At 40.7% G+C, this 26,785-nt stretch overlaps 1 protein-coding gene across 3 annotated transcripts in view; it reads right to left on the reverse strand.

Moving 5' to 3' along the window:
• Positions 1-691: 691 nt before the first annotated feature.
• LOC115628283 (homeodomain-interacting protein kinase 2) overlaps positions 692-26,785 on the reverse strand; it is a 48,155-nt gene continuing 22,061 nt past the window's right edge. The window contains exons 1-10 of one of the 3 annotated variants that reach the window (XM_030524315.1): positions 6,713-6,820; positions 5,920-6,179; positions 5,545-5,865; positions 4,736-5,487; positions 4,076-4,672; positions 3,787-4,013; positions 3,106-3,723; positions 1,346-2,244; positions 955-1,203; positions 692-822 (exon numbers count right to left, since the gene is read on the reverse strand). In XM_030524315.1, the coding sequence (XP_030380175.1) occupies positions 1,060-1,203; positions 1,346-2,244; positions 3,106-3,723; positions 3,787-4,013; positions 4,076-4,672; positions 4,736-5,487; positions 5,545-5,865; positions 5,920-6,179; positions 6,713-6,803 (3,909 nt within the window). In that variant the 5' untranslated portion in view covers positions 6,804-6,820 and the 3' untranslated portion in view covers positions 692-822; positions 955-1,059. Of the gene's footprint in view, positions 823-954; positions 1,204-1,345; positions 2,245-3,105; positions 3,724-3,786; positions 4,014-4,075; positions 4,673-4,735; positions 5,488-5,544; positions 5,866-5,919; positions 6,180-6,712; positions 6,821-26,785 lie in introns of those variants that run through there. The other 2 variants (XM_030524313.1, XM_030524314.1) reach the window with 2 other exon arrangements.

The raw sequence follows: 26,785 nt of genomic DNA on the forward strand, positions 1-26,785 counted from the left end.
TATTTGTGTATGTAGATAGAAATTTAATGTTTATATAAGTTTATATATATAATTAGAAGTTATCATAAAATATACAACACACATAATGAAACGCTTTAGTATGCTTGAGAAAAATTCAAATTTAAAGAAATCTGTTCTTATCCAAGTTTAGTTCTTGAGTGTTTAGTATATAACATGAAAATTTCCATTCATCATTTTACATACAAATATGTATATATAAATTTCTCATTTTCAGTAATGGTTCACACTTTATATAAAACAAATAATCATAAACAGACGAGCCGCGACAATGGCTGGCGAACGAAATAAATCTGCTGATTGTGTGAGTGTATGTATATAGATGTATGTGCGACAACAAATTAATGTGTGTAGTATATAGGTACATTCTAAAATTTAACAAGATCTCTCGCTCAACATTTCCGTTGTCGGCGGCTCTTGCTCTTAGTGCGGTTATTGCAACGCGTGTTGCTGTTGCAATTACTGCTTGTGCTGCTGTTGTCGGCAGCAACGAAATGTTGCAGTGTTGTTGTTGCTGCATCGAAGTTGCTTGAAATTGTTGCAGTCGCAGTTGTAGAAGCAGACGCTTGACTCATATTGCAATTATTCGTTGTTTCCATTGTTGTTAGCAACATGTTGCTAAGGCTGTTGCTGTTGTGTATGATGGTTTGTTGCATCAGCAACATAAACCACCAGCATTGCGAGAGGTGTAGCTGCTGCTGCATATTATGTTGCGTATCGTCAGCACTGTCTGTGTTGCTATTGCTCCTTGTGTTGTTATTGTTGGTGATGATGTTGCCTGGCTGCTCTTGAGCCACAAACGATCTGTTGTATGCAGAGGAAGAAAAAGAGGAAGAGAGAAAGTGGCATATGAAAAATATTGCTCGCGGAATGCTGCGATTTCAAGACGCATTATTCGGCCAAGCCAAACGCAACGTTTCGACATTTTCGACTCACTCGAGTGTCTATCATTCAATCAAATGCTGTGGTTTTGTGGGGGGGGGTTGTGTGGTGTTTGCTTCTTCAACAGCTCTTTCAGCAATCTCAATCTCAATCTTCGAGCTACTCAGCTCCATACCATATATTTGTCGGCGCAAAATGCGCCGCATGCTTGCTGGCAGCTACCTGTGCGGGACTCAGCGGTCCAAACTGACTATATTGTGTGGGTATTTGGATGTGTGCCGGCAGCGGATGCGACGGTATGACCTGTAAAAAGTACTAGACATTAAAGAGCTATACCAACTGAATGTTGCCTGAAGTGAATGTAATGAAGTAAATGGAATGATCGACTTGAAGCGGTTTAATGAGTTTTGATGGTACGTACTTTAGATCGTGACAAATCGCTCACCTGACGACTGGAGCTGTTGTGGGCCGGGGGCGGAGCGACGACAGCGCGATTGGCATAGGCATAGGTGGGCGTGGCCTGTGACACAAACACCGTAGGTCGGCGGTACATATCGCCCTGCGCATAGATGTCCGGCTGCAGCATCGCGGCTGCGGCTGTGGACGACGGCGATCCACCGAGTGGTGTGCCAGCCTGGTGATGAGCATGATGGTGGTGATGTGGCGGCGGTGCCTGCTGCGAAGGAGCACCAGCCGGCGGCTGTGATGGTTGACGATAGACTTGGGGTGCTCCCCACGATGGAGGTCCTACAGCGGCTGCAGCGGCGGCAGCAGCGGCTGCGGCTGCAGCAGCTGCACTGATTGACGACGATGATGAAGCGGACGAGCTCTTCGAGTGCGCCAATGGCGGCGCCACTGGTGGCGCCTGCTGCTGTGTCACGTAGGTGGGCGCTGTGGAGGGTGCCTCGCGTTTATGGTGTGCCAGAGGGGGCTGCGATGCTACGGTGCCGGCGGCCCACGACGAACGCTTACTATCCAGATGGGCATGGACGTGTGCTTGTTGAGTTGCAGCTTGCGGCGAATACTCGTAGAACTCCGTAGGCTCTTGCTTGGTTGGAATGTGGGGCAAGCTGACTGTTGAAGTGGGCGGTCCGCTGCTGCCGCCGCTGGGCAAATAGCCGCACTCACTCTGAGCCATGGCCAAAATGCGTTTCTTTTGCGACTGACCGGGCTCGTATTTGATGTTGGGCTGCGGCTGATAGTGTGGCTGCTGCGGCGCTTGTGTGGCTACAGATGACGGTGGCGGCGCGGCGATGGTGTGATGATGGTGGTGCTTGGGACTGCCACCGACGGCTGCGACGGTGACGTGATGACGACGGCGCGCATCCTCCGGATCGTGGTCACCTACGGTTACGCATGGTATTACTAACTGTACGTGATTATGGCTCTGATGCTTTTGGCGACTTAAATTTGACTGAGACTGAGGGGCTGAGGAGGGTGGCATAGAGGAGGATGATGAAGAAGGGGGCGGAACGGGGACTGTGTGGGCATTGGACTGACTGAGCGAGGTTAGTAATTGATGGCCGCTAAATTGTGAATGCTGGTTAAGTTGAAGACTATGATGGTGATGATTTTGTTGTTGTTGGTTGGAAGTGGAAGTAGAATTGGAATTGGAAGTAGACGCGGAAGCAGATGCCGTCGAACCCGTGGAGGCAGTATGAAGGACACTGCAAAGCTGTGTCGGCTGCTGATACGACTGTTGCTGTTGCGGTGGCGGCTGCTGTTGTTGTTGCTGCTGCTGCTGCTGATACGACTGTTGCACTGAGCATGCAGAAATGTCGATTGCACCAAATCCAGTTCCACTTCCGCTTCCGCCCAGCTGATTGTGATGAGAGGTACTGCTACTTTGGGACATGGTGGAAGACGAGACGTTACTGCTGTGACTATGGTTGTGGCTGATGTTGCTGCTGTTGCTCAGCTGGTTATGATGATGCTGACTATGATGGCTATGGTGATTATTCGTATGATGGCTTGCAACGTTGTGAATGCTACTACCCCCGCTGTTACTGCCGCCGCCCGAGCTACACTTGCTACTGTGATGCGAAGACAGCTTATGGCTATGATTGTGATTGTTGTTGCTGTTGTGGTAGTGGCTGCTGTTGTTGTTAGTATTTGATGCCGCAGAAGTTGCGGGAGCGGCGGCGGCGGCGGCAGCAGTACTTATTGTTGATGAAGAATTGGAGGACATGGAATTGGTTGCATTACCATAATTAACAGCCTGAGTCTGCTGGTGCTGATGCTGCTGCTGCTGCTGTTGTTGTTGCTGCTGTTGCTGCTGCTGATGCTGTTGCTGGTGTTGGTGCGGTGGTTGGTGACCATGCGGCGGGGGAGGCTGTTGTTGTTGTTGTTGTTGCTGTGGTTGGTGATGCGACGTCTGCGACTGAGCGCTGCTGCGGCAGTGCAATGACGATGATGAGGCCGAATGCTGCAGTAGACTACTACTAGTCTGGGACTGTGCATGAGCCCGCTGCTTGGTGGGCGCCGATGCAAGAATAGGCGTCGCTTCGTTTCCTTCGTCCTCGCTGTCTGAGATTGTAATAACAGCTGTCGGCGAGGGTGTATCATGAATGGTAATCGTCTGCTGCTTCACAATAGTGCTATGATGCTGATGAGTATGAGGCGGCGGTTGTGTCGCATGGTGGTGACCCGACGACGAAGACGACGAAGATTGATGGTAGCCACCGGGGCCGCTGCAATTGTTGACAATGATATGTCCGCTGCTATTGTAGCCTGTATTATGCTGGGAATGAGCAACTGGAGCTCCGCCACCGCTGCTACTGTGGTGGTGGTGATGCGCGCCGGCTGAGCTGGCATTGATAATGTCTATAGGGTAAGAGGGTAAGACACAATGTAATATTTAGAAGAAACAAATGCGTTTAGGCTTACTATTTGTGGATGTAGAAGCTGAAGCAACTACTGCGCCGCCGCTGCTGTAACCACCGCCACCATAATTGCAGTTATGGTGAGAGTGGTATTGTGGTGATACATGTGCGGCACGCTGATAACGCTGCTGGTGTGGTGGTGAGCTTTCCTTGACACGTTTCTTAACCGGCGATAGCTGTTGATTCTCCTTCTTCTCATGACGCGGCACGCGATATGAGTTGCCCTTGCTGCTAATAGAGTTGAGGGATCATGAATCAATATTAATACAAATCTATTTTTTATAAATGCTTACGCCAAGTGGTGGGCCGGCGACTCCTTCTTGAGATCGGCGGTACGAGGCAAGTTCAAAGGATGCTTCTGATAAATCTCCTCTACATTAAACAACGGCGTTGAGTCCACAATTAACGAGTGCCCAGGCGCTTGCTGCGGCCACGATGGAACAAGTGCCATTTGGCGGCCGTTCTGAGGCCAGGCAACGCCGCTGGCCTGAACTCGATTCGTAAGCAGCATGCGTTGCCCTGAGCTCGGCTCCACCATAGACACGGGTACCGGAACATTGACGTATTGCTGCGGTGGCACCTGCAGGGGAGGCTGCATTGTGGCGCTACCTACAACTACATGCTTTGTAGGGCTTGGCATCGTCTGATAGGAGGGCGGACAGAGAATGTTGGAGACCAACTGATGTTGGAAGGTGTCTGTACGCGCTTGGGGATATTGGCGCGCAACATTGCGACCGTTATAGATCTGGTAGAGACCCTCGTAGGCCAATGGACGCCCATCACGCACCAAGCGCTGCACTTGACTGGTCAGCTGATTGTTAATAGTGAACGTCATGTTCTCGGTAGTACTCGGCACAAAGTTGGTTACTAGTGTCGAAGCGGGTTGAACTCTGTGAAATAGACAAGTCGATTCATTAGGAATCTGACGCGGTGATGATTATCGTGCTACTCACGTGTGGAAGTCACCACGTCGACAGACTTCCATCATCTGCACGGAGGCCTTCACATTGTTGCAGTAGACGTAGTCGACGAGGTGCGTTAGGCGTGTGAAGGAGTGGTTCAATGCCTCGGCCGGCGTCAGACGACGCTCCTGGTCAATAGTCAGCATGCGCTTTAGCAGATCGATGAACTCGCGCCGGTCGGTCTTCTCGGCCAGAAGTTGACCGCCCTCCAGGTCCGTGGGTACATTAACCTGACCGATATCGTCCAGGCAATTAAAAATGTATTTGCGTGCCTCTTTGCTCTTCGTGTTTGTCTCCGCCTCGTGCTCCTCTGTGGTCTTCAAACGCCAGAAGGGGTACGTCGAATCGACGTCTCGATAAAAGAACTTGGACGTTTTCGAAGCACTGTTCAGCATGTGCTCCGTAGGCAGACCTTGCGTCTGCGAAATGTAACGAATCTGATCGAACTCCGAGGAGCCAGGATATAGAGGCCAGCCCAGAAAGAGTTCGGCCACTACACAGCCAAGTGACCACATGTCAATAGCTTCACAAAATGGCAGACCCAGTATGATCTCAGGCGCGCGATAGTAGCGCGATTGCAGGTAGGTGTTGCATACGGTTTTGCTCACGTGCGAAGCACTGCCAAAGTCAATGACCTTGACGCGGTACGGCTGTCGCACTGGATCTACCAGCATAATGTTCTCGGGCTTCAGATCGGCATGAATCAAGCCGAGTTGCTTCAACTTCAACAAGGCCGTCAACACCTGTCGGAGATAAGATACTGAACAACTGACATCTAAGAAGTCAATATTTCAATTTACCTGCTCCAATATAGGACGTATATACTTCAAGGGCAGCGGGGAAAACTTGTTCTGTTTGAGAAAATCGTAAAGATTCTGCTCAAGCATCTCAAAAACCAGACATGTGTGATTTTTGTGCTGAAAGCACTCGAAGGCCCGTACAAAGTTGAACTCGTCCGCATTCTCCTGACTGAGTCGCGATAGAATCGATACCTCAATTTGGCCCTGACGTGCATACGACGGATGATTCTTTAGTATTTTGATCGCCACAATTTCGGATGTTCCACGCTTCCAGCATTTGACTACTTGACCGAACGTTCCACGCCCCAGAAACTCCAAGACCTGCATTAATTAATTAAGTGGATTTGCTCAGCACATAAATTCTTCTCTTCTCACCTCATACTCCGCAGATAGCGAGTAGAGCACCTCGTGCTGAACCAACTGATAGTCACCATCGGCACCGCTGCTCGAACGTTTGCTGGGGGGCTGCGTATTGGCATGCCCCCCAGATGTTGGTACCTTCGTGTGCGCCGTTTTGACGGTACTTCCAACGTGGGCTAGTTCCTGGCCCTCGTCAACGCTACCGATGCTATCACTAGCTCCAACAGTTGGCGCTGCTCCCCCGTTATACGAGTCCACGCAACCGCAATTGCACTCTGAAATGACACCAAGAGGAATTTCAAAAACATTAGACTAAGATAGACAATCACTTTTATCATTTCATTTAGCCTGCCTATTTGACTATTTCTCCTGAACAATCGTCTAACCACAAAGGAGAAGATCATTGTCCCCCAATCCTTTATTTACGAAAATTTCCTCGGGCTCCAATCAACGCCGCGGGCAATTTCAGTTCTTTACAATAATGTCGTTGCAATGCAACTGACCGCTCTGTGCTCGTCGTATGCGACAATACCGCATCACACAGAAACATGAATATATATGTAGATACAAGTACATACATATATTACTTATACCTAGGCGACAGCCAGCTAGTATATAGCCGTAAGTGACAACTGCTTGTCAGCGACGATGCGTTGGCAACAAAGAAATTGCAACAAAAATACGATGCGCATTTGGCCAATTCAAATGCCCGCTGCGACTGTGGACTCGCGTACTGGGTACTAGGAACAAATGGCCTGACAAGACACAACACGCAATTCCAATGAGGAAACAGCTGCTATCTATTTACCGATATAGATTATAGCCCACTGTGGTACACACTGCGTAAGGTACGCGATGGTATCGCAGGCGAATACTGCGGGCCAAAAAACGACAATCATGCTCGACCGATTAAAGTGCCTTCAGACTTGACAATAATACACTTGAACTGAAACCAAACAATAACTTTATGTTTCACATTTGACTGATTTCGCATGAGTAATTTAGAAAACATAGCAGTTCATAGTTCTGCTCCGTCTGCTTCCTTTATCGCACTTTAAGGCACCTAAGAGCCTTGGAGAAAGTTATCGCCGGATCTGCGTGTCTTTCACTAAAATCTTAAAGCTCAGAGGAATTTCAACGAATATAGAATTTTTTATTTTATTTAAAATGCAATTGCACATAATGCAATGTATGGTACCACTAAAATTCTGGAGCTCCTGAACCCCCTCCATCAATCTATGGATTTCTTATGCAACGAAACCAACTGCGACTTTTGCTGTCGAATCAACGGCAGTTCTTAACAGGGCGTTACTCTAAATTACTATAAGAGTAAATAAATTGTAGATCCGATTAATGATTCAAAGAAAAATGCAATCAAGTCCAATAAAATCTTTATCATAGTGAAGAATTTCTTTGAGCAGCTTTTACAATGAGGAATCTTTTAACCCTTACTATCAGGGGCAGTAACAGCAAAAAAAAGGCATCGGTAAATTAACTATTTAAATCGAACAAAAACAAGTAGAGCAATGTAGAAAACCACTTTAATATTGGCTGTTGGTCTGCTATAGCATATGCCATACACAGCTTAATTAATTTGTGTTAAAGGACATTTGATATGAATGTGACTGCGACATAAAAATAGCGCAAGGCAGCCAATAAAAAGCCAAACCCACGCAGCGAACAAATTAAGGACGAGAAGGGCGGCCAGGCGAGCACGGGTTCGCATGTGCTGCACGAAAGAGCGGCGAACAACGGCGTAATAATCAAAAATAAAAAAAATTAAGGACACACGCGACGCCATGTCCAAGACGGTTGCTGTTGTTGTTTTTGCTTCTGCTTCCGATGCCTCTTAGAATTTATGGCACAAATTGTGAGGAGGTCTAGGAACCAAAATTGCGTGCAATTAAAAAAATTCTGGGAAGTGGAGAATGTTACGACCAAACGACTAACGGCCCTTTAAACATACTTGTACATTCATATGTATATTTACTTAATGCTCCGCACTTGTTTCTTAAATTGAGAAGCTGCCTTAATTGGCCTACGTATGTATTACAAAAGATGTCGAGCATAGCAAATCCTGCGCACAGCTTCAAGGCAATCGCAAGGACTTCTGTGCAATGGTCACGTGGCAGGGCCAGTGGGCGGAAAGGCTGCCGCTGGCAAGCAACAAGTTATGTGAGCGCTTCAGCAACAACAAAGCCGAGAGGCCAGCAATCAGCTGACGGAGGAGAAGGAGGAAGAGAAAAGATGAAATGGTGACTGACGGGTGGAGGTGGATTCGTTAGTGCGCACAAACCACGAAACGGGTTGACATCATTTTCATACGTGTTCGTACATATGTATGCGCATATGTATGTAGATATATGTACAATATCTGATTGCACAACCAAACCAAACAGATTTCGTTTACGCAAATCTCGACAGCAGCCGCAGCCGCAGCAATAGCAGCAACAACAAAAATAACAAAGGCTGCAACAGCCACAGCCACATCCACAATTGCAAGTTGCAACGTGACGCAGTTCAGCAAAAATAAAACAAATCTGTTGTTGCTGCAGCAGTTGTATTATGAGTTTCATTTGAATTTATGTTGCATAAAGGAATCAGCCAACTGTAAATGGGAAAACGCTCCCCTCACAGGCGCAGCATCTCCCTTCGGGACTGCACAACGCCAAAGAGCGATATGTGCGCATAGCAGATGCGAAAAGTAGAGGAGGAACGATTCCGCTGGTGCAGTTTGGGGGCGTATTTCTTGGTCAAAATTGTTTCGCTAATAAATTTTCTTAGAAAAAGCTGATTTGAAATGAAGGTGGGAAGATTACGCGTGCAAGGTTCAGTTTCTGCGAAGAGAAGAGGAATGAATCCGCTGGTGCAATTGAGGGCGTATTTCTGGAGTAAAATTGCTTGGGTAACAAATTTTTCCAGCAAAATACCGATTTGAAATGAAGGTAGAAAATTAATTGTACATCTGAAATTGTGGGAGCGAGGGTTGGAAATTATTCTTAAACATATACTTATTACAAAATTCGGGAGGTTAAGTAGATTAAATTGTTTCGTCATAGCTTTTAAAATTATATAGGAGTCCACGTATGGCTGAACTGACTGTTCTTAAAGATTTTCTCCAATATGAAATTTTTTACATTCAATTGCAATATAAGACTTAACATTTTTTAATCAATAAATAAATGGACTTCTTAAGCTTAAACCTACATATCTATAAGAACTGGGAACTGTTGCGTTTCCTTATATGAGAAACATTTATTATACTTTTGTTGAATTTACGAATGAGCGGCAACCACATACCTTGCAAATTTTCATGAAAATAGCTTGCCTTTATCAGGTATATATCAGAACATGCCATTATCAGAAATTCGAATTTTTGGGAGAAGCAACCCATGGCGTTCACAAACTACAATAATCAATCAGTACAAGCTGCGAAGCCTGCAACTGATGGCGGGCTACATGATTTGAGGTTGAATATGACTAAGGGCGATTTCCCAGGGGCATATTTGCATTTTGCATGCGGCGAGAACATGTGAATACATGGTCCTGTACTTATCCTTGAGTCGTTATTGTTGTACAAAGCAACAGGGTGCCTAAAATGAGCATTTGATGCATGAGTGGGTGTGTTAGAGCCATTAATTTTGCCATAGTTATATACTTATGTATAGTAATAATATAACATAACTGAATAAGCACACCCCAGACATCGTCACATGGATTGAATTATTAATTCATATGTAATTCATATGTACTTGCACAAAATGTGGTGTCTGGCCAGCAAAGTTACGAGCTGTTACACACGCCCTATCATTATTATAAAACTTTGATTACGATTGCGGACTTTGTTCGAGCTAAGCCTAAAGGTTAGCAACGTAACAGGCAGTTAATCACAACAATTGTTAAGCAATGGGTCAGAAATTCAATTGCTTCGCACAATTTAGACCTTCAAAGTTTGCCCGCAAACATTAAAAAGACGTGGGCCAATCCTAAGGTCTGTCTCTCTCATTATGACATGTACTCGTACCTGCCACACCTTTCATCTAAAATCAACTTTCAACGGTGCTTGACAGCCTTGCCCTTTTGCCCAAATGCAATTTCAATGTTGCATGTTGCAATTTGGTGAAAACATTTTCTGATTATTTGCTTCGCTTTCGTGAGCATCATTTAGCGGAAGTGAGGAAGAGGATTTATAAAAATACAAATGGAAAATGAAGAAGCACAAATTAAAATAAATATGTACAAAAATATTTCATAGCTTCGAACGAAACGGAAGCGGAAAGACTTTAGCAAAGTGATTATGAAGAAAGAGTTTGGAAAAACAGTTGCTGAAAATAAAATGCATATGATGGCTGCAACAGGTTTGAGTTGGTTTGTAATCAATTGTTTTTGTTGTTGCAGCTGTAACGAGACGAACGAAATTCGGCGGCATCGCATATTTAATGAACTGATTAATAGGCGCAGACAATCAACAAGCCAGGTACGACAACAAAAACGGGGGCAGCAACACCAGCGAGTCACAAAGAATGTTGACAACAACGTCTCCAACAACTGCAGCCAGGGAGGTGAACTAAGCGGGATGTTGGGCCAGGGGGGGGGGGGGGGGGGGGCAGAGGCTCAGTAAATATTTTGCACCGCAATGAGAGCAATGCACGCGTAAGCATTTCCACTTGACGTTGTCGCCGGTGCATATGCCGACGACCCCACCTCTTCACCGCCCCCTCTGACTATTACTCATTATTGTTGTTGTTGTTGTTGCCGGCGTTAAATGCAATTCAGACAAATAAAACAAGTTCCAGCCCCATATGTACGACAAACAAGCGGCAAAAGACAACAAAAACAACATCAACAACAACAGTCATGGCAACAATGTTGCCGCTGCACATAGTTATGTATGTACTGGTATGGGTATGTTCGTATCTGTGTTGCGTACCACCACAAAGATCGCCCAGAAATGGGAACAGCACGAACAGAACGAAACAAGTGCGAGCACAAACGAGAAGCGCATGGAGAAAGTTGACGGAAACAACATTGTGCAGCAAAAAATTCAAAATGTTTTCGCTGTGAAAGAAGAGTTCTTTGTTTTACTGATAAAGGCATGCGCGTATATAAATATAACCAGGTTATTCGAATATACAACAGACAATACATACTATAAGAGACTGATGGCGACTTATAGCATATTTACTGCTCTTTCTAGTGCCAAAATTAACCGTTCAGTGACTAATTGTCTTTCCCTTTTGATATTGTGCATAAGACGAAAAAGACACTGCTTTTAGCCATAAGCATGCAAACGGCACTGTTTCTTTTCAAATTGTTAACCAAATTAAATTGCCATAACACAGATTTTTAAAACAAATCCATTCAAAATCGAACGTTATATGATCACAAAGCTAATACAACTCCTAAATACGTCTGTTGGGTGTGGGTTATTAAATATGGGTAAAACAGTTAGGAATTTTTAAAATGCAATTTTAAACAAAAAACTCAACTAATTGAAATCGAACTGCTACTGAAATTCTTGTTAGGAAACTTTGTATTTGTATTCTCCAATTCGAATTCATAAACGAAAACCAAAATAATAGATTCAATTCACTATTTTAACTACTAATCTAGATCTGTAAACATACACGTTGGTTAACATACATACAAACCAGTTGTATGTATATTTAACGCCACAAAAAACTTGATTTGAAATTGTGTAGCACGGTGTAAATGCAGTTGTTGCTGTTGGTGGCATGTTGCGAGTGGTTTCTTTAGCTCTCTTGTACGTGGTTGCGGCTGTTGCTATGCCTCTTCTGGGCTGGGATCACACTGGCTAACATGTTTTGTGCCATTCTGCTGTGCGGCTACTGTGAACGGGCAGACTTTTTTTTGTCGTTTATTGCAGCTATTGCTCCAACACAATCTGCCAACAAAGTACTATAGGTATGTGTTTACATATGTATTTATGTATGTATGTTTTTATGTCGATATATACATACATACGTGCATATTTTATGGCTCGAGTTTGAGCCTAGTATGTTTAACACTTCATGCGAGAGTTTGTCATTTACATAACAAAAAGAAGAAGAAGAAGGAGAAGAAGGAGAAGAACAGCAACAACAACAGCCACATCGCCAACATAGGTAAGAGGCTTTGGCTTTGTCTGCAATTTGTTGTTGGAAAATATTAAAGCCAGAACGGTTAACAATGCGTGCACGAAAAGAAATTCAAAATGGCGTCGGCTGGCGACAAAACAAATAGTTATCATTGCAACAGGAACATGTTGCAGAAAAAATGCCGCCATTTGCCTTTCTAAAATAAAAATGCTCGCAAAACCAAAAGAAAATCATAAAAAACTAAACAACAACAACAACAAAAGCAGTTCAACAACACAAATTTCCTTTTAAGTACTTTCACGCCAAAACCAGCTCAAACTTGAAAATCAAAAAGGCGATTAAATGACAAGCGACAGCCGACAACCACAGCTTGTTGGCAACAATAACAGCAAGTAAGGAGACACAGGCAAACACTTGAACTGCAACAAACCAGGCCAAAACCTGAGCATGTGTGCCTATATATGTACGTGTGTGTGAGCCAGAGCGAAACGACAAGGCACAGCGTACGGATGGGTAAAAGGGGATGCGGGCGAACGAATGGGGGCTTGTGCTATCAAACTGAACTCGATTTTTAGCTGCCGTACACTCGAAAAAAAATCTTGGTCTATATTTTACAAATAATAAGTGCTTTAACGACACTTTACACATATAGAATATTTTCTACTAAATTTCTACTTAAATTTAAAAAGAAACTTTAACAAAAATTACTGCACTATTCAATTTTGGCCGCCGATAGCTATTGCCATAAAAGGCTGTTCGTCAGATTTATCTGAATGCTGCAATTGTTTAATAATTTCGAGTGATTACAATTAATTACATTTTGACACTACGTTTTAAATTTCTGAATTACTGGTGTACTTCTTGGTATCTTTGTTTATTTTGTGTGCTCTACTAAAGCGCCTTTAAAGACGACTTAATTATCTTCCCTCCTTTCATAGTTGACTATTTTTCTTTCAGTGTGGTGTGCGGCTTTAAGCGTTAGACCGCAAATAGTCTTGCCGGCTTTTGCAAGCGTTGATAAGTCATGGTAGTGCTTGGTAAGCTGCTGACAAAGCATTAGCTATTTTTTCCAGCAAATACATGTATTGTACATACATATGTATAGTCAATATATAACTGGATACATGCATGCATACATGTGGAGCATTGTCCAACCATATAAGCAACATGTTGCTGGCAATTAAATTTGCATTGGCCAACGGAAATCGGAAGTGAGCTTCTTCCATTGGCTGGAGGCCGGATGAAGAAAATAGCAGGGTGCATTAATCAAAGGTAATGCTGGCAACCCACGCATGACACCAAACAACAACAAAAATAACAATAACAACAACTACTGGCACAAAAGCAACAAAGCTGCGAAGCTGTCACAATCAGTTTTCCATTAAGTCCCTTAACAACAATTGCAATTGCATTTGTGGCAACAATAGCAACAACAAATTGCTTTTTATAGTGTTTCTCTTTTCATTTGTGAAATTGCATTGCACACCCGATAGCATTCACGTAGCTACATACATATATGCAGATATCGGCTATGACGCCAATGCCTGACGCCCTTTCAACCACAAACGGATCGTGCCCTGTAAATGAACATTTTTGGTTCGTATAAATATATTTTTAGTCTTCCATTAAATATTGTTACTGTTGTAAAAATGTTAATGCACTCAGTGGCAGTCAGTGACGATAGCAGCGGCAAAGACGCAAACAACAACAAGAAAATTGTATTTGTATTAATAAATATAAACAATAACAGCGAAAATGCGTTTAAAACACATTTTGAGCACATCTTGTTTACTGTTTACAACAACATTTTTCACGTACATACTCGTATGTACATAAATGACAATAGCAACAAAAAAACCAAATGCAATTTACATTTAAATTGCACGGATTTACGCCACCATGGTTTTTGAGTTTTTCGACAACAACAACAACAACAATGGCTCGTAAATGAGGAAAAACACACACACACACGAATCTAAGAGTATACATACAGTATATTAGTAAAGTCTTCACATGACGTTTTGTCATTATTTTCAATTCATTTCTTGTTCGTTTTGTAATTTATGTAAGCAATAAATAACGAAATTAAAAAATATATGAGATTATTAAAAACGCAATTAAATTGTTTAAAAGAATATAATTGATTATCCAAACTGTGTATATATTTATAATAAAGATGACAAGACGAGACGATATAGCTAAGTCCGTCTGTGTGTATGAACGCAAGGATCTCGGAAAGTATAAGATCTAGAATACCCAAACTTTTGTATTTATAAAAGTATTCGATAGCGGTAATTTTTCTTACGATAAACCTTTTCGTGTTCATTTTTGAGGAAATTAAATGTATTCTATTTTTCTATTTTGGTTCAACTCCGCCTGTTCCTATTTGTTATATATGTTGCTTTATTATAGTTTAATAATATAACAAAAAAATTAATGTGCATCATAATAGTCTAAAGTTTTCATATAATCAAAGTAGTTTATAAAAATAAATACTCTTTATTGCTGCTGTAGGAAATCTTAACTAAAGCACTGTAGGTCCACGCTTACATATGTAGCTACAAATGTATGTATACACATACATATATACATATGTACACACTGACAATTTTGTGGAACGTAAAAAGCATGGGGCGTTGTGTGGATTGTGTAGATTGTGTGAAAGCTTCGATGGATGTAGGTAGGTACGGGTGCGGGTGCTGGTGCCGTACAAATTGGTGTGTTTTTGTTTTCGTACATTTCCCGTTCGTTCCTCTCCCGCCGTACATCCGCCGCTTTAACTTCCTTCAATTCGATTTCTTTCAGTTTTTCGGTTAAATGTTTCATGCAGTTGACAAGACAACTGCAACTACAACAACAATAATGGCAACAGCAGCAATGGCAATGGCAAGAAAATAAAATCAAATAATTGAGCGTAGAAATTAATGAAAAAGGGAAAATTTCACAAGTTGCACTTTTAGCGGAGGCGGTGAAAGTTTTTTTTAGATTAATTTGTCGGATGAAAGAAATTAAATTGTTCATTGTTAAGTGACAAATACAATGAACTCGTGTCGCAATTTTATAAAAAAAAAAATAACAAACATTTCAAGTAATTTTATTTAAATACAATCATACTTAGTATGTTGTAGTTAAATAAATGTAGATTTAGTTAGAACCTATCATTTACCGTAATGCGGATAGGTTACTGAAAACTATTCTGGGTTGTTTTCAATTCCACAACATGTTAGAAAGTGAAAAGGAAAGCATGTTTAAAGTGCAAGCAAAGTTGAACATTAATTGATTAAAGAAGAGTTTTTTGAGGGTGAAAATGGTAAATCGTTAAGAATCAAATAACTCAAAACTAACCGAACCATTTTTTTAACTGTATATTTCAGAATTAATACCTATACTCATTTCACTTTATATTAATACAAAAATGATTTAAAGATAATTTCGATTTCTAGCATAATCCTATTTGTACTTTTTGTTAAATCGAATGGATGATAAACCTATCTACCTTAAAATCTATAAATGTAAGACGTACTATATGTCTAGTCGCTATCTCAACACCCTATGAAGTTTTTGCCTCGGATTAAATGCATTACAATGGCTCTTCTGTTGCTAAGGACTTCGTATCATTAGCTTTGTTCAGTTTGTTGATGATAAACAAAATGCAGCTTGCTGTTTTTCTCGTCTACTTTGTGCCGATGTTCCAGTTCTGGATGACTAGTTAGACTTGCCTTTGTGGGCTGTTGTTGCTGGCTAGTCTGCTGCTATCTGTTTTGTTTACTGCTGCTACGCTGCGATGGCCAGTCTTCTTCTTTTTCGTTTCCAGACATGGCAAAAGTGTTGACCTCAATTGAAGTTAACCATCAACAACAACAACAGCAAAAATAAACATATGTACAAACATGCAGCAATATGCACAAGCTTCTGTGCACCCGCATACCCAAACCCTTCTCTCAGATCGCAAACTGAAACCCACCCGATGACGATGACGACCACACAACCCTCAGTCCACCGTCTGGGCCGAGGAGTTGACGTTTTCCATTGTTTTTATAACGCTGTACATTTCGTTGTTTTATTTGAATGCAGAACCATTTTTAAAAACCATGGGACCTATTTCAGTAAAAGTTGTTCAAAACTCAGTCTTTAGAACCAGGTTCGGCTTTTTATGATTGAAGATGGCGGATGTGGATATAGCGTGATAAATCGAGTGTTTGCTTTTTAAAGTATTCCATCGGTTTTATATACAAAGTGTGACCAAATTCTGATTTAGCCTTAAAGGCATGTATGACCAACTAGCGACCACAAGCCGGATGTATTCAAGGGAAGACTTAAAATTACAAAATAATGTATACACTTTGTTTGCATTTATTCATATATTTTTTTCGTTTTTTGAGGCAGGTTGAATATCTTAGGTTCAATGAGATTTTGGGGCATTTACAAATTTAGAGAATAAACTAGAGTATTCGATTTAAGGTGTCGTCGTTAGATCGCGTAACCTTGTAAGCTAAGTAATAATTGTCTTCCAAAGCCTATTTGGCATGGCGCTTTCTATTCCATAGTGCGTGGGCTTTGACTTTGCCCAACAACCTTCTCCCATAGATCAGATAGACGAAGCTTGACGGTTTTATTTTTCAGCTCAGCTGCCATACCGCCGTCAACTTCAATGCGTACTTCCCGCTACCCAGTACACCTACAAACAGTTGCACATTTCCGTCCCTCTTGGCAGGTTGTTGGTCCCGCCTTGAAAGTTCTAAGCTGCATGGGCAGTCATTGTGCAATATGTAAGTACGTATGTATGTATAGCCATCGTCTATGCAACATATGTATGTACATATACTTGTGTATGTATGTACATACACTTGTGTATATGTTGTTTGCCTTCCATTGGGTTACTTTAGGTCATTGCAGTTTCTAACGTTCGTTTGAAGGACGCGCGAGCGCTTGTCTAAAGTGTCGTTGCCAACGCTCTGGTGTCTTGTTGTAGTTGTTTGTTGTTGCTGTTATTGCCGTCTTTCTTGAGACACAGCGAAAAACGCCAACGTTGGCTATGTAGTTTTTTTTAGTTGCAGACACCGACCTCAACGCCAGCAGAGCTGCCAGCGTCGTCCGTCGCCGTCGCCGCCGCCATCATATCTACATGCATGCAGTCATGCTATAACAATCGGGCTGTGCATATTTATATATACAAGTACATACATATGCACATATGTATACGTATAAGAATGTTTCAAGATATTTATAGGTATATCTGCGACACTATGAGATTAGACCAAAGAAAGTCTTTCGAAATCTGAAACAAATATACTATATCTTCTTAGATCAGAATGTTGCTCACTATATAAAACCTGATGAGTAACCTGTATTTATAACATTCAGTTGACAATATGTCATGCCAAAAGATTTGGCAAATCAAGACACACTTGTAGCTAGCTAAATAGAATCGAATGTGGATCAGCTATAGTGCTTTGGAAGCAAAGGAAAACTGAATTCCTGTCAAATAAGCATCATTACTGTGCCATTTGATGAAGCCATAATTTTTGTGACATGTGTAAACGGAGACAAAAATGTAGGCACTGCATTCATTCTACATACGAGTATAAAATTCTCAACATTTATCGAGTTTTCAAAGACCAAAGCTCACAGCTTAGTTTCCCAAGCGGCAGACACACTCACACACGCATACACAGAGAGCATCAAAAGAGAAAAGGAAATAAAAAGGCAATAACAACAAATCCAGTAAACAATTTGAAGCAACTTTCGATTTTTGGCAACGTAATTTAAATGCAAATAAAAGTAGCCCAAAAGAAAACCACATGGGTAGGGAGCGGGCAAAAAAGTTCGAAAACCGAGCTGTTAATGCGAAATTCCAGAGGAAATGATAAAGGAAAGCGTGTCAATTCGATTGCTAAAGCGAAATAGATATACTATATACATACTTGTACGAGTATGTGAATGCATGTAAGTGTAAAATAAAAAGCGTTTGAGAAAAGTGTAAAACTCCGAAGACGACAGCCATAAATGAAATGAAATCGCACAAATTGCAAATTGCATTGCGAGCGCAAAAGAAAACTTTAAGATTATTGATTCGCATTCCATTGATTTGCTGCTGCTGTTGCAGTTGTTGTTGTTGTTGCTGTCGGCGTAGCGCTGCAACGCTTGAAACGGCGCAGTGCGCGAGTCGAAAATAAAAAAAAACTAAAAAAAAACAAGCCGTTTCGACTTTGTACCTTTAGTCGTGCAACAACTTCAATCTGCGGCAGCGCCAGCAGCTGCGTTGGCAAATGTTGTCGTTGCTGCAACAAACACAATAACAACAGCAACATCAACATTAGAAAAACAGCAATTGCTCACCCAGCAAGAAAACGAATGTACACATGCGAATTGTCAGACAGATCATAAAACGGAATATTTATGATATCATTAGCAATTCGAAAGAATAAAATAAAAATATTCTGATACTGTAAGTGATAAGAAAGGCTGAAGAATTTCATCAGCAATTCATAGCCTATTCTACAAATCTTTATATATGCGAGTATATACATATGTACTACATGTATTAATATTTATGAGGATAATAACCTTTTTTTCTTCAGTTCCGACTATGAAATACAAGTTGAACAGTTTCGTTTGTTCAGTTTAAAGATATACCTCACTAATTAATAAAAGTGGTCGTTATCTATATTTAATTATATTTCAACTTACATATCGGATTTTGGAAAAATAACAAAATTAATATTCATTCTTATTATGATTTATTAATAACATTTTATAATATTATTTTACTAGAAAATACAATACTCTCTGAGAATGAAATGGAACGAAAGTGGTTTCAAAGCTTACAACAATTAGTCCAAAATGGTTTAATGAGTTTTATTAATATTTACCCATAAGGATAACTTGTCTATAAAAAAATACATGTACATGTAAACAAAAGTAATTAAAATGTTTCTTTTATTTCAAAGTTGTGCACTGTTTTTGTTTTTATTTTTATGTATTCCAATAATAATGTTAAAAATTTAGTGACGATATTTTGGGTCCAACAAATGATTTTGCTCTAACATATGTATGTAGTATATATGTGAAAGGTGAAGCCAATTGTTGGATAAAAGAAATTAAATGTTTCCCGTTGGTATATAATATTGATTTGTTGCTTCGCAATACAACGAACTTACAACGGATTTATTTTTTAGTTGTTTGCGAATTTTCTAAAAACTTTTGATCTTTACGGCGACATGTGTTCTAAGGAAAGCAGCAATGTTTAGACTCTAAACTTTAGAGTATAACAAAAACCTATTGATTAATAACTTCAAGTCTAAGTAAAAAAAATTTCGTTAAAATCTAAAACAATCGGTTGTGTGAAAATCTAAACATTCTTGGGTCGATGTGTATTTTCATCACAATGAACACAATGAACGTGTTAGAACATGATTTTAATTAGGCAATGAAATGAAATGAAATACTGTAGGGTTAAATCGCATGTGGAATACAAGGAGAAAATGGGAAAAACAATTCAGCACTGCCAGTCACATACAAGCTTTAAGTTATTACTTTAAGTTCATATTTTGTCGGGTGGCATTTAATCGATGTGTTTTTCTTTTAGCTTGTACTTGTATGCAAATATGTGAACAAGTGATGGTGTGTGAGTGTATTTGTGTGCTTGTTTGTTGGCGCATCATTTGTCATTGTTGACGAGCGTGCGAGAGCAACGACATTAGCGCCGCCTGCCACCCACTCAGACCCAACCCCCACCCCCTCCCCCCTCCTTCGCTGCTTGTTGCCCCCTCCTTCTGTGCCGCAAACGAATACATTTTGTGTCGTGCCGTGATGCACTCAGCAACAACTGCACTGAAGACGAGGCTGCCTGCGGTTTGGTCTGCGGGTTGGATGTGTTTTTATTTTGTTTTTGGCCATGTTGTTGTTGTTTGCAAATATTTAAAATGCATAAGCACAATTTTAGGGTAAGCATTTATTACGTTAGCAGCAGAAACAGCAAGCAACAGCACGACAAAGAAGCAGAAGAAACTTGCTGGCAAAATCTCGAATGTTGCGTAAAAAATATTTGTTTCTCTATATTTTCATCTAAAAGCTGTGTGCAAGTTTTGGGTTGCAGGCAAAGGTGTATAAATGGTGATTTCTTCATTTTAGTGCTGGCACTTGAATTAAATTCTATTGCAGAAAACTAAGGTCATTACAGCAACAAATCGCAATACAGCTGCGCTTTTAAGTACACATGCAACTTATAGTACGTGTACCCATATAGAAAATAATTCTAGCAAGTGTGTGCAAACAGTTATGGCCCGGTCACGTATCATCATTATATTTGCAATATAAAACCAGTGTAAAGCTGATAACGGCTCAGACGGCACTCAACAAACATTTGATGGGGTAAACAGCAACACTTTCGACCGCTCTGATGATGACACTAAAACCTTTGCCGCAAGCTGACGGTTTGCGGTCCACCTGCAAAATGCAACCAACTGAGTGTCGATTATCATAGCTCTGACGCACACGTAGTGCATCGTTAGTTTTTCCAACGGGTCAGTGTTGTGAAATCAAAAAACAAACAGCATTTAAGCAGCCATTTGTTAAAAAAAGAATTTTAAAAATTAGGAATTCAAATTGATTCAAAAGCGATTTCAGGGTTTTCAGGGTTTTGTTCAAACAAGTTACTTAATCACAAATGAGTACCGCAATCGACTCCTTTAAATCGGTTAGTATTGGCTTTTACGGAATATAAAAACATTTGATAACATATTGGAAGTGGAATGCGACTTATCCCCCAGTCTACTTTTTATTTAAAATTGTATTTTCAAAGTGATTTTTTTGTGCGAACGTCACTTTGAGTTTTTCAATACGTATATCAAACAAAGTTTAACAAAAACAGGCGCTTCTCTCGCTTTAGTCGCTCTTTGGAATGCAGCACATGGACAGTTAGTTACGAGTTCAGACCATGAATAATTCACTCTGTGCTGGTAGCCTCGTTTCTGCCCCACACAAATCAACGGCAATCAGCTTTACGTGTGCATCAACACATCAAATACGGATCGATGCAATGTAAATGCGGCAATAAGCTGAGCCGGACTGGGTGGGTCTCGTTTGCTCTAGTTATTGCAATTGACACGCCTCCTTCTTTTCATTTTGAGTCGCTTCGCTCGCCTTAGTGGGAATGATGTTGTTGTTGAACGAAAAACGAGGACAAGACAAAATGCGAAAATATTTTTAATTTCATTTCAATTTGGCTTAGGTGGGGGGTTGGAGCGTCGCCCTCTTACTATCTCTTACCAATTTGCCCAACCACACTGAATTGGCTAAATCAAAAAGCCAATTACAATATAATTTTGAGTCGAAACTAGGCAGCCAAACGGCAATTTGAACAATTTTCCAATTATCTTTGTACTCAAGCTGTTAAGGTTTTGCAACAAATTATAATTTTGTTTGCCGTCTTGTTTATAATCATCTGTATATGAGGAGATATTTCAAAATAGTGTTCATAACAAACACTACAGGGCGTAAGCTCTATGTATTATGTATACGCTCTGATGTAAAATTTGCGTGCAATCTACTGTAGATCGATTAGAAGGAGCAAAAGGATTGAAGTACTTCAAATGAAAACAAGTCAAGTTAACTCGAATTGACATTGTCGGCGATTTCTATAGAAAATCAGCCGAGTTCGTTATTTAAAAATAAATCTAGATCAATCTATGTAGCCTTGATTATAAATAATAAACTTTAAACGATTTCAACGCTTAAGGAAATATCCTTAAATTCAAATATCCTTAAACAAGTTCAAAGACCTTTTAATGGGCAACCTTTCTTTGAATCCTCACCGTTTGTGCATGTGTGAATAGTTTCCTTCGCAGCTCAGCAAAAGCAGTTCAACGGAAATGGAAAACTCAACTTTTTTAGCGCATAATTTTCACTTGTAACGAATCGAAATATTCGGAGTTTCCCACAGCACGAAGAACGTCGAAATTGCCAGTTGTGTGACCGAACGTGTATTACAAAAGTCACGTCATTGAGTGGCAACTCAGCACACAGACACACACACACGAATCCACTGAGTCGCAAAAATAAAAGGGAAAATTGTTCATAAATTAACATAAAAAATGTACATACATAAGTGTATATAGAAGAAGTAGTCGGGAAACGCATCGACGCAAAACTTTATGAATGGGTCATAAAAGCCACAAGAAAAACCCCACTGTAAAAGAGACGTGGGAACAATAACACCCAAGTAGTTCTGCAAAAAGCAGTTCATTCTTTGACTACCAGGGGTACGAAGAGGAAGGACTCTTCTTTGTTTTTGTTTCTGGAGGGTGGCAAAAACACCAAACGAAAACAAAACGCTAAACAGCTTCTATCATGGGTCGCTCGAACTTTTTGGTCATAACAAACAAAAATAAAGACCAGGCAAGTGGGTAAAATTAGAAAACGGATAGCAACAGCAACAACAACAAGTCCAAAGGCGATGACTATGACTACGACATTGACGATGACGACTGAAAAACATTGGGGAAGGTAGCGGTAGATGGGCAGTCCTTGTCTTAGGCTGACATCATGCCAACAAATTCGCAACGCAACCAACGATTTGCCCAAAAATGGGGTTAGAGTGAAGATAGGGGTTGGGGTATCAGTATTGTGTGTCTGTGTGTGTGTGTGTGTGTGCACAGGCCCCCATTTTTGGGGTTTCCAACAAATGTGTGCGAGCGAACGAGCGCCCGCTGACTAATAAAAGGCCTTAATGCAGAGCAAGACTGCTTAACGAACTAGCGCATCGGGAGAGGCAGGCGGGTTATCGACTGCGCCAACACAAGCACCAAGTCCATGAGTCACAACAGTAGCAAGAGGAAGAAGTAGAAATCTAACGACAAAAGCCAAACGATAGCGCAAAAACAGCAAAGTATTTGTTTGCATGCTCTCCTCGACCTAAGGGGCACTTCAGCGGCAGGAGGGGGTAACGCCTAGACAACGTCAATGGTGTCTGCGACAAAATGTGGAGGCTGGCTAGCTGGCTGGCTGACTGGTTGACTGCAAGAGTCGGACGTTGTCACCAACCACTGTCACTTGGCGAGTGGGCTGCAATAGTGGCGCCGACTTCGAAGTCGCATCCGCTCAGCAAGCAATGCACAGTGAGGTTTAATAACAATACCAACCGAAATAATATACCTGTTTCTTATGAAGACTGCTCATGAATTGTTTCTATAAATACCAGTTTATATTAATCATCCATCCGTTTCGATTGTGATCTTGTTATGGGAAATGAAAATTTACTGAAGCTTCTGGTATATAAATTGAATGAACGATATACCTAAAGCTGATTGAAATAAATTCTTATTTATAATTAATGATCCTCGATTTAAATAGCACATGTGGTGCTTCTTGTGTCAATTTAACTAATCTAATGGGGGTCTGTTAAGATTTGATTTGATTATTTTGAATCGAATTTTGTTATGCATGGGAAATTAAATGAAAAACAAGACTGTGGAGTTCTAACAACATTAACAACCTCACATCTTGAAATCTACCTTTTCTTCTTTAAATTTAAATGCGTGAAGGTGATGGTAGTTGGTTAAAAACTTGTTATATCCTGTACCTGTGGGGTAAAAAGGGCGTATTAGGTTTGTGCAAAGTATGTAACAGGCAGAAGGAGCCATCTCCGACCCCATAAAGTACATATATATATTCTTAGTCGGCATGACGAGACGAATCGATCTAGACATGTCTGTCCGTCTGAATGATCGCCTAAATTTCGGAAACGGCTGAGAGCACTTTAACCAAACTTGGTATGTAGACGCTCCTAGTGCCTAGGCAACATAAGTTTACTTTATTTTTTGCATATTGGCGAATAGTCTGCCCCTGTTTTTGTTTAAGAAATAGACGGGCTTTTTTTATTAGTTTTTGTTAATGAACAACTTCCTCGGATTGGTAATCAATAGCTATAGTTAAACATTGAAATGATACTTTATTCATTTTCCGTCTAACTCTACGTAACATTGTAAGAATTCTAATCAACCTCGATATTGCTAGAAAACTTTATGATCATACTTTTAATCTGGCAAGGCATTTTAGCTATTTTGCGTTACTTTTGGAACACTGTGCTGACGCTGCAAGTGGGTTGCTAACAACAACAACAATCACAACGAAAGCTCAAACGTCGCTTGGGTCGGCGGCTCTTGACTGCATTTTCCCGGCCGTTGTTTTGTGCATGAGAAAAATGAAAAGCGTCGAGCCTCAGAAGCGCTGAATAGCGCACTCATGCCTGAGTCTCAACTGACTGGCTCTATATATTCCGGCCACTTTGTCATGCGCGCCGCATCGTCGAGTTGTTGGCAAACAACTAAGAAAACTGAAGCGAAGGAACACAGACGCTCTCGCAGCAAAAGGCAATTAAAATTATTTATTTAGCAGGCAAATTATAAATTATACAAATTATACAATACTTTATTAATTATAATTTAGCATTGCCAATATTTTCCATACGATGCTATTGGGGCTGTTGTTAAAATTTATGGAACCCTGTCTAGCTGGAAGCGAGTCAAATGATTTAAGTGCACGACTTGCCCAGTTAATAAATTGAAAGCGACATTAAATTAATCAGCGAGCATTCTGTGTTTAAACTTTAAAGTACAATTTGTGGACGAAGGGCTGAAGTATGAACTTATTGAAATTCATTAAAAATGTATATGTATATAGTATATGACTTTTTTACCATTACCTTCAAGAGCTAATAGTTTATACATCTCTTGAAAGTGTGTGCAAAAGTATTTTCGTTTAAATTTTCATTAAGCTCCCCTTCACTTTTTCCACCTAAAATAAAGAACAAGCGAAAGAGCAAAAACAACAACGGCAAGTCAAACAACAAAAGCCATTTTCATGCGCTATAGTCATAAACGTACACCTCGGAGCGCGGTACGCGCGCCATCCGCCCCTAAAGAAATTGCCCTACTCAGCGGTCAACAACTGCGGCAGCAAAGGCGACAACGCCGCCGTCGCCGACGTCGCTGTCGACGATGGCGCCGCTGTCGAGCAACAAAAATGCGTCCAAACAACAAATAACAAGCAAAAAAAGCAGCTAAAAGAAAAGAGAATATTTTCAACTTAATTACGAAAATTTAAAGCAACAGCAACACAAACCACGCGGAAGTTGCCAAGAAGCAGCAGCAACAACAGCAACATAGGAGCGTCGTTGTTGCACCTTAACTTTAGTTGTTTTTGTGTTCTTGGCTGTTAGCTGAACACGAAAAATAGGGGGATGGAAAGAGGAGCTGGCGAGCAACATTTTTATATAAACGGCACACTTAACTTAAATTTTAATAAGCCAGAATATATGTACATAGAGTGTGTGTGTGTGTGTGTATTTGCCTTGCAGGCAGCAACTGATGTTCAGCAGCAACGACAACGATAGCCACAACAAAGTTGCACGGCTGCATTTTATGGACGAGTTCCATACAACATTTTCGAGCTGGCGACATCGCCAGGGAATTTTGCATTCAATTGTCCGCAATTGCCGCGAGAAACGAAAAAGAAGAACCATGACAAAAATGCTTTCCTCGGTGCACCGAACACCTTATGCCCTATTAAATGTTTCTCCGATTGAGAATACAAACGTACTTGTATAATTGTACAAGAGGCATCCCACAGTAAACAGCACTTTTAACAAGATCTCTTGCTAGGTGCTCGAAATATTGATGGGTGGCTGACAATTGAATGGATAGAAGCCGAGTTATGGCAAACAATAAAAAACTGTGTTTGTGCTGTCGGTACAAAAATTCCGAAAAATTGTTTAGAATTCGAAACACGCGAAAGTTATCATAAAGGAGCCAAAAAAAGGAGTAAAACTTCTTTTACATTACTACGTGGTACTACCGAACCAAAACATTTAGAGAGCTGACAAGTTAAGGCAATGTTGATTTATTTCTAGATTTAAACATTCGAAAGATATCATTAGGGAGTCGAAAAAAGGAGTTAACCAGTGTTAAACCAAGTGGAAGCAAACCGAATAAAATTTAGAGGGGTCGCAAGTTAAGGCAATGTTGATTTGTCTCTAGATTTAAAGTGCATTATTCATCGGGAAGTCATTCCACCTGGCCAACCGATGGAAATTATTATATTTTATATGATGTTTTAAAACGTTTCTGCATCGTATTCGCCATATTTGACCCGAACATTGTGACATCGATAGACACATGTGACTGATTTTTGGACAAAAAATCATATTTCAACTAAAAACCATTTCCCACATCCGGCGGATTTCCCTTTGTGTGACTATTAACTTTTCGAAAACTTCCATTTGCCCAATTGTAAGCGAATTTGAAATAAAATAAATGCATTTTGCAAAAATATCATCTATCTATCTATAGTTCTGTTTACTCTGGAAGCGATTCAATATATTAGAACTATTTGACTGATCAATTTATAAAAGAGTTAGTTCCCTTTGTGGTTGCCCACTTTGGAAAATAGTGGTGGATGAGAATAATAGTACAATCTAAATACCTCGACTCCATAGCAACTAAAGCATAATTATGTTATGTCCTTTAAGTAAAATAACATCTCTTGAGGCTTTAATTTAATACTCGTAATTAAATGGTCAAATAAACATAGATTTCTAACAACTTTTCCCCATCATTTTCCCAACATTTAGGCTCATGCTTAAAATACAACGCTTCAAGTTTAATTTAGTTAAAAATGGTATAATTACGCTGAGAAATACGGCATACGTTCCTAGACACATTTGCATCATACAGCTTGAGTAGTTTATTTGTCTGACTGCTAATGCATTCCTGTTTAATTACAAT

This window comes from Scaptodrosophila lebanonensis, unplaced genomic scaffold (assembly GCF_003285725.1).
Source record: "Scaptodrosophila lebanonensis strain 11010-0011.00,11010-0021.00 unplaced genomic scaffold, SlebRS2 tig00000113-arrow-arrow-pilon, whole genome shotgun sequence".
Taxonomy (NCBI): Eukaryota; Metazoa; Arthropoda; class Insecta; order Diptera; family Drosophilidae; genus Scaptodrosophila; species Scaptodrosophila lebanonensis.